Below are 9,211 nucleotides of genomic sequence, written 5' to 3' on the forward strand. Positions count from 1 at the left end.
GAAGATTTAATCAAGCTTGAACACTGGTGCAATAATTAGCACAAGAAACACCAAGACCTGTAACATTGATACAGTCCCAATGAAAATTATACTATTGTGTTATATCTTAAAAAAATTAATTTAAACTGTGCAGGAGCATTAATGGGAATAGCATTCTATAGCCTGGAAAATCTGTCAGTCTGGCACCAAAGTCTCAGAAGTGGCAGATTGACAGATTTTTTTACTGTACGAATATTTTCCTATAATGTTTGATTGAAGTGAAACATTAGTTTGAAATCGATAATCTTTCCATAAGTCTGGTACTATTTAATACAGCACAACAAACAAGCATTACCAGATACAGGTAACTTAAGTTCACAGAATTAATGTTTGTACACACAACCAGATTCACAAGTTAGTTTTCTGCACTTGGTGCCAAAGCCATTAAAACAAAAAAAAATGGCTTTCTGCCACTGACTACAATTAGCTGGCAACAAAATACAGGTCATCAAAAGGCCGAGCCATTTTCCGTTCAAACTATTTCCCCAGAAGTCACTTTAAAGCAGTGATGTTGTAAAGAATTACTCACGCTGGAATGGCCAGTGCATCCACTTGCTTCTGCATGTCACCAGTTAAAGAAACTGATGGCCTCAAAGGTTCAGGCCAAGGCCACTGTCCATCTTCTTTCCCTTGGAGTCCTTCATCACATTCCTACAACTTCCCAGCCTCCCCAGGGCTATTAAATATGAAGAGATCTATCAGAACAAGGAAAATTCATTCAGTGAGGTTTTGCAGTCTACTCCACCTCCGTGGGAGCTGAACGGCATCAGCACCAAGTCAGTCACTACAGATCTAATTAAGGTCATAAGGCAGAGGCGCTATTGTGCTTACCACAGAACCAAGTGCATTTCAAACAGCAAAATTGTTGTTTTAGTTCAATATTATGTTTCATTTAAATAATATTACTAACACCAAGAATGTAAGATACTACAACATTAAATTTAAGCAATGTTGTAATTAATGCTAAATAACAGGTAGTTTCACTGCTTCTATTTATTTTAAACATTTCTGCATGAATATTTAGTCAAGAGGAAGGAGGAAGTGTACTTAAGATTTAGAAAACAAAAATCAGACAGGGCTCTAGAGAGTTACAAGATAAACCAGGAAGGAGCTCAAGAAGGGACTTAGGAGAGGCTAGGAGACACGAGAAGGCCTTGGCGGAGCAGGATTAAGGAACACCCAAGGCATTCTACACGTACGTGAAGAATAGGAGGATGACTAGGGTAAGGGTAGGACCACTCAGAAATAAAGGGGGAAACATCTGCCTGGAGGCAGAAGGTAGGGGAGATGCTTAATGAATACTTTGCTTCAGTGTTCACCAGGGAGAGGGACTTTGAATGAGAGGTCAGCATAGAACAGGCTAATGTGCTAGAGCATATCAAGGTTAAGAAAGAGGCAGCGTTGGGGCTTCTGAAAAACATTAGGATAGACAAGTCCCCAGGGCCGGATGGGATATACTCCAGGTTACCATGGGAAGCAAGGGAAGAAATTGCTGGGGCATTGATGATGATCTTTACGTGCTCTTTGGACACAGGACTGATACCAGAAGATTGGAGGATAGCAAATGTTGTTCCCTTGTTCCAAAGAAAATAGGGATTATCCTGGGAATTATAGACTTGTGAGTCTTATGTCAGTGGTGGGCAAACTATTGGAGAGGATTCTTAGGGACAGGATACACTGGCATTTGGAGAAGCGAGTCTATCAGGGATAGTCAGCAAGGTTTTGAGAGGGGTGGGTTGTGCTTCATGAGCCTAATCGAGTTTTGAGGAGGTAACAAAACAAATTGAAGGTAGAGTGGTGGATGTGGCGAATATAGATTTTTAGTAAGGCGTTTGACAAGGTTCCCCATGGTAGGCTCATCCAGAAAATCATGAGGCATGGGCTCCATGAAATCTGGCTGCGTAGATTTGGAATTGGCTTGCCCACACAAGGAAGAGGGTGGCAATACATGGAGCATATTCTGCCTGGAGGTCGGTGACTAGTGGTGTTCCACAGGGATCTGTTCTAGGACCACTTCTTTGATTTTTATAAATGATTTGTATTAGGAAGTGAAAGGGTGGGTTAGTAAGTTTGCAGATGACAAAGGTTGATAGTGTTGGATAGTGTAGAAGGCTGTCGTAGGTTACAATGGGATATAGACAGGACACAGAGCTGGGTGGAGAAGTGACAGATGGAGTTCAATCCAGACAAGTGTGAAGTGATACATTTTGGAAGATTAACCTTGTACTCTGCCTTCAAGTTCAATGGCAGAATTCTTAGCAGTGTGGAGGAACAGAGGGATCTTGGGGTCTAAGTCCATACATCTCTCAAAGTTGCCATGCAAGTTGATAGGCTGGTTAAGGCGTATGGTGTGCTGTCCTTCATTAGTCGGAGGATTGAGTTCAAGAGCCACGAGGAAATGTTGCAGCTCCAGAAAACTCTGGTTAGACCACACTTAGAGAAACATGTTTAGTTCTGGTCACATCATTATAGGAAGGATGTGGAAGCTTTAGAGAGGGTACAGAGGAGATTTACCAGGATGTTGCCTGGATTAAAGAAAGGTTGGAAGAAAGGTTGAGCAAGCTAGGGCTTTTCACTTTGGAGCATAGGAGGAGGAAAGGCAACTTGATAGAGGTGTACAAGATTATGGGAGATATGGATAGAGTGGACAGGCAGCTGTGTCTGTCTCTGCGTGTACTGCTGGGGGTGGTAGAGGCTGATACAACAGGGACATTTAAAAGACATGGATAGGCACATGGATGTAAGAAAAATGGAGGGTTGGAGGGTTATGGGCTGCGTAGGAGGGATACTGCCTACTACCTGTGTAGGATATATACTGCCTACCACCCAGCTTCCTGAGGACTATATTTTCTCAGTTGCTTTGGCTTTGTTGTATCTGCATTGATGACATTCCATGAAGGAACCATTCCCTCCACAACTCCCTTGTTCACCCTTTCATGTCCACCACTCTCCTTCTCATGGCACTTTCCCAGGCCACACTAGACTTTTTTCCCCCCTCCTACTATTGACCCAAACACACATTCTAGCTGAAACAGTAATTCCAGTTGCCTGTCACTTTAATTATCCATTCCACTCTGGACCTCTTTGGATTCTTACACTGTTCAAATGAAAACCTGGGCAACAATAAACAGCAAATCTCCTGATTAGATATATTAAAACTTCAGAACTTAACAAATTCAACAGTTTCAGGTAAACAGCCAAAACCCACCAGTTCTGATGAAAAGTCAACAACTTGTAATGCTCCCTCCACAGAAGCTGCCCAAGCATTTGCAACATTATTTCTGTTTTGATAACAAATACTCACAATTTGTTTGAGTGAGAAAGATTTCTCAGAGATTTCAATGCCATTATTGAAACACGTCTGCTTATAAAGGCCATGTGCAATGAACATTTGCAGCCAAGGTGATGGTGTCAGTTTAAACATCATCTCAATTTCCTCTTGATTGTAATCTGACAGAATAACAATAAAAATAAGTTACTTTAGGATAGTATTTTTGTTTAAGCATTCACATAATTCTCTGAAACCAAGCACAATTGATTATTATTCCTATATTTGACAGTATTTTTCTTTGAAGCAGTTTTGAGTTCTGTCAATTCTAAGATTTCTGCTAAACCCATGAACAATATGAATTAATAAATTCTGTCCACTGGCCAGTACCCTGCCCCATTTCTCATTTTCTTATCCTTTTCAAAGTCCTTGAACATGGTTTGGCTTCCAAAACCACTGCCCATCCTTCTCATTATCTGGATTCCACCAAAATCAGGTTTCTGCCTTTGCCATAGTTCTGATAGACAGTAGCTCTTACCAAAAATCACAATAGCCAGTGCTACTATGATAGAAAAATATGTATTTTCTACCCATGATCTTCGAGATGGCTGATCACTAACACATAGCAAGAACAAACTAACTGGATTCCATTCTTACATAACTACAACTAGATAAACACCTTCAGAGGCTTGTCATTCAACATTACCTCTGAAATCCTTCAAGGATAGTGGTTTTTTTTAAAATCTACATGCTGCCTTTCAATGCTATCTTCTGGAAAGTGCCATCTGCCACAATTATCACTTCTTTTGACTCATTCACTGTGCATCTCTGAATTATCTGGCATCCAGAGTTTGGAGCAGAAGTTTCATCAGCTATATTTTAGCCAAATATTGTCTTCACAAGCAAAGTTCTGTAGGGACTGACCATACATCCAACTGTCATCTGTAGGAAACTAAACCATTCTGTTCACAATCCTGGTACAAGTTTATTCTCAAAATGAATTTCTGCTCACCTGTTTATGCTTACTCACGAACCAATTGCTAATTGACAAACTCCCCTCTTACCTCAACACATCTCCTGCTGAAACCTCAAGCATGCTTTTCTAGATTTTGGTTTTCCAACAAACTGGCTAGTGTCATTCAAGACTCTGATCATCAGTCATCCGTAACTCAATATCAACTTGTTTAGGTTGGTTTCAAATTGTTTGCAACATTAGTGGGAAGCATCTTGTGACATTATTCTACAGAAAAAGTTGTAATTCTGAAAATAAATTCATAATGGGTATTTAAGGCAACAACGGATTGTCTTTTGGGTTTACATCAATGGTGCTAAGGTCAAGAGGGTTGAGAGCTTCAGGTTTCCAGGAATGATCATCGCCAATAGCCTGTCCTGGTCCAACCACAGATCCATGGCCAACAAAGCACACTAGCACCTCTACTCCTTCAGGAGGCTGAAGAAATTTGGCACGTCTCTTTCAATCCTCAACAACTTTTTATCAATGCACCACAGAAAGCATCTTATTTGGATGCATCACAGCTTGGTATGGCAACTGCTCTGCCCGAGACTACCAGAAACTGCAGAGAGTTGTGCTGAGCCGCATCCACTTCACAGAAACTGGCCTCCCCTCCATGAACTCAGTCTACACTTCACTGCCTCGGTAAACCAGCCAGCATAATCAAAGAACCTATCCACCCCGGATATTCTCTCTTCTCCCCCCGTCCCATTGGGCAGAAGATACAAAAGCCTGAAAACACATACCACTAGGCTGAAGGACAGCTTCCATCTGCTGTTTTAAGACTATTGAACAGACCCCAGTATAAAATAGAATCTTGACCTCACAATCTACCTTGTTATGACCTTGAACCTTATTGTCTGCCTGCACTGCACTTTCCCTGTAACTATAACACTATATTCTGTATTCTGTTATTGTTTTTCCCTTGTACTACCTCAATGTACTGGATGTGATGAAATAATCTGTATGGATGGCATGCAAAACAAAGTTTTACCACTGTACCTCAGTACATGCAACTATAAATAAACCAATTTACCTTGACAACATATAGGAATGTAAAATTGTAAATCATCCCAAGTTCGACCAGATAATGATTTTCCACGTAGTCTGTTTAACAGAAGTCGATATTCCACAACTACTCCCAATATGCCATGCAAGATGTAGGCAGTTTCATAGAACGCCTTCTGAAGAAAAAAAACATCAGAATAAAATTTGAGTAAACAGAATTTTATCCAAATAAAGCAAACTACAAAAGGACCTGATAACCTGCATCAAAGTTTGAACAAAGTAGCTTTGGAGATACACTGCCCGTCATCTTCCAAAGCTCCATAGAGTCTATAATAATTCCCACAGATTGGAAGGTGGCGAGCAAGCAAAGACACGCACACACACACACACACACACACCAGTAGTTAAGATGATAAAATGGGGAACCACATACCAGTTAACCTGTTGTCAGATTCCAATATTTTGCCCCATTACAACCAATTGGTAACAGGGTACTTAAATAATATCAGGCAAAATCAACATGGATTTTGGATAATAGGGGCCATAGCTACTCTCAATATATAGCAATGGATATGGGGATCAAGTACAAGTGGCAGGCACAGTAGCATAGTGGTTAGCATAATGCTTTACAGCGTCAGCGACCCAGGTTCGAATCCGGCCACTGTCTGTAAGGAGTTTGTACGTTCTCCCCGTGTCTGTGTGGGTTTCCTCTGGGTGCTCCAGTTTCCTCCCACATTCCAAAGATGTACAGGTTAGGAAGTTATGGGCATGCCATGTTGGCGCCGGAAGCGTGGCGACACTTGTGGGCTGCCCCCCCAAAAATCACTACGCAAAAGATGTATTTTACTGTGTGTTTCAATGTACATGTGACTAATAAAGATCTCTTATCTTACTTTAAGTTTGCTGATGGCATCATGCCAGGTTTCCTTGTGAGATGCAAGATGTAGAGGCTTCAAGGTGATATGACAGTTTAAGTGGATAGCAGATATGATATCATGGTTGAAAAGATGGGAGAACCTCTATTTTGGTAGGAAAAAAAAGCAGAGAGCACTTTTTGAAAATGTTGAGATCAAAAAGGTGACTTTGTCCACCAACCAATTATAGTCAACATACAGGTATAGTAAGCAATTAGGAAGGCAAAAAAAGTCTTAGCATTTTTTTTGCAAGAGGATTTGAGTACAAGAATAGAGACATCTTGCTCCAATTATATAGGACCTTGGAGAGACCACATTCAGAATATGGTGTACAGTCTAGTCTCCCAACATACAGAAACATACGCAACAGGAGTGTAGCAAAGGTTCACCAGATTGATTCATGTGATAATGGATTTGTCATACAAGGAGAGGTTAGCCAGACTAAGCCTGTACTGCGAGTTTAAGAAAGAATTAATTTCATTGAAATGTACAATATTCTTAGGGGCCTTAACAGGATAGATGTTGAGATGACATTTCCTCTGGCTTGCACAATTAGAATTGGGGATCACCATCTCAAAATAAGGGATCAGCAAATCAGGACAGGATAGTCAATCTTTGGAATTCTCTCCTAAGAGGGCTATGGAGACCAAATCAGCAAGTATATTATCAGTAGATTATTTTTAAGATATTAATTAAGGGATGTGGGGTTAGTGTATGAAAGTGTTGCTGTTAACCCAAGATCTTACTGAAAGGAAGAACAGGCATCAGCTGCCAAAATCGTCCATTCTGCTTCTTTTGAGAAAAAAAATTAAACTTCAGTGACTATTGATAGCCAATTGTTTCTAAATCATATTAACAGGCCTTGAACCAGAACCTAATCCAAAGACCATTAAATATACTATTCATCATGATTCATACCAACCAGAACTTTAATTGCATAATTATGCTATTGAAAAAATTTGACTAAATGATAAATGCAAATCACCCTCAATTTAATTTCACATTCTCTACGTGTATAGAAAACATCCAATTTATTTACATGCAAGAGATCCACATCCTGAATATAAAGAAACGACTTGCAAACCAATCTATACCTTGCTTGTTTTGATCAATTTTACTTACATCATTTGGTTTTTTAACCAATGCTCTAGTTGCTTGAAGAACACAATCCAATAAAACAACTACAGGATTAGTCATTGCATCAGCGTATTCCAGGAAAATTTTTGCAAGGACAGACAGAGGGATGATAGGAGAACCACCATTGTTTGCGTTTTCATAACAGCTATTACACAGTGAAAGAGAACATTGTTATAATCTCAATCGTTGTAGCAATTTTTGAAAATAGGTATAACAACATCTTGATCATGTTCAAGTCCTTCCCCAGACAAAAAAAAAAACAGCACAGGCATTATTCTAAATAGCCATTATAGTTGAATTTAAACTGCAAATTCACATGTCAACATAACTTTCCCAGTAAAACCAAATGCTGCACCAATTCTGCACAAATAAAATCTCTGGAGTGTTGAAGGCTGAGGAGACATCTAATAGAAGTATACAAAATTATCAGAGGCGTGGATAGGGTAGATAGTACCTTTTCCCAGGGTGGAAATGCCAAATACTAGAGTGCAAGGCTTTAAAGTGAGAGGGGGAAAAAGATGTGCGATGCAAGTTTTCTTTTAAAATACAGAGTGGTAGGTGCCTGGAATGTGCTGCCAGGGAGGTGGGGGAAGCAGATACAATAATGATTAAGAGGCGTTTAGACAGGCACGTGAACCTGCAGGAAATGGATGGATATAGATGAAAATAGGCTAATGGAATATTTCAAAATTCCATAGAAATTTTAACATAGTAGGAAGACAAAACCTCCATTACCTTATTACCACCCTTTATTCAAAAGAGGACCCCTTTTACTGTTAGTCAGTCGTTGATGTGGAGTAGCCATGGTAACACTTCAGATCCCACTACTATTAACAAGAAAGACTCAAGATCCTGCAGCAGGAAAAATTCCACCTTATCCTTATAATACGTTCTAATTACCTTTTATTTAAAGCCTCCATTCAGCTTCAAAGAGGTCAAAATAGTACTTTAGTACTAATCTATAAAGTGGCTTCAGTTCCAAAAAGAAAGCTCTTGATTTGATGGTCGATGGCAAGGTTCTTCACTGTAAAACACAGGATCTAAAATTCCAGATTAAAAAGTTACTTTAAAATTAGTGGATAGCAGAAGAAGTGTTTTTATTAACAATGAGACATGCAAAGTGTGAGATTTTTTTTTAAATTTACCACCTCTCGACCTGATTACAAACTCTATATATAAAGCCATTTTCTAAGAGAATTTCCCACATGTTTCTAAAAGTACTTTTCCCCTGTTCAGAATGTTGAAATGCAGGGAATAAATGCAAAATTTTACTTTCAACTACCAATAAGAAAGACACAATTCACTTTGTTAAGCCAACTCCTGTACCGTGTGAATATTAAAAGACTTTTCAATGTCAAAAATAAGCAAATTTTCCAATCAACAAAATTAGCACTTAGATAATTGTGGGAAATTATCAGTTAACTGCCATTACTTTATCTCCACAGATCAATAATACTCATTTTTATATATGAGCAATTTATAAAATGTCAACAACAGACATCTATTCCATGCAAACATTCAGACTGCACCATCATTTTGTTAGAACTACCGGTGCATGAGTGCAACTGCAAACCACTGACACATTGCTACGTTTAAAAAATAATTGAAGCACAAAGTCTCGTTTCCCCCCCCCCCCCCATTACTCTAGTTGTTACTTTTTTTTAAAAAAACACCATCTTAATTTACTCAGTAAAATGACAATTTACTCAGCGTAAATAGAATATTGCACTAATTTTTGACTTCAAGACATTCTATATTCTGTATAAAAACAGTATTAAGATTTCCATGAGCGACTGAGCTACGGAGTGGCAAAATTACTTAATGCATTTAAAG

At 39.1% G+C, this 9,211-nt stretch overlaps 1 protein-coding gene across 4 annotated transcripts in view; it reads right to left on the reverse strand.

Annotated features, from left to right (window-relative positions):
* Positions 1-8,409, reverse strand: part of LOC127572743 (SMC5-SMC6 complex localization factor protein 1-like) — a 28,964-nt gene extending 20,555 nt beyond the window's left edge. For 2 of the 4 annotated variants that reach the window (XM_052020330.1, XM_052020332.1), the window contains exons 1-5: positions 8,279-8,409; positions 7,364-7,523; positions 5,356-5,500; positions 3,344-3,489; positions 569-734 (exon numbers count right to left, since the gene is read on the reverse strand). In XM_052020330.1, the coding sequence (XP_051876290.1) occupies positions 569-603 (35 nt within the window). In that variant the 5' untranslated portion in view covers positions 604-734; positions 3,344-3,489; positions 5,356-5,500; positions 7,364-7,523; positions 8,279-8,409. Of the gene's footprint in view, positions 1-568; positions 735-3,343; positions 3,490-5,355; positions 5,504-7,363; positions 7,524-8,278 lie in introns of all 4 variants that reach the window. The other 2 variants (XM_052020329.1, XM_052020331.1) reach the window with 1 other exon arrangement.
* Between the last annotated feature and the right edge of the window lie 802 nt (positions 8,410-9,211).

The sequence above is a fragment of the Pristis pectinata genome, chromosome 7 (assembly GCF_009764475.1).
Source record: "Pristis pectinata isolate sPriPec2 chromosome 7, sPriPec2.1.pri, whole genome shotgun sequence".
NCBI lineage: Eukaryota > Metazoa > Chordata > Chondrichthyes > Rhinopristiformes > Pristidae > Pristis > Pristis pectinata.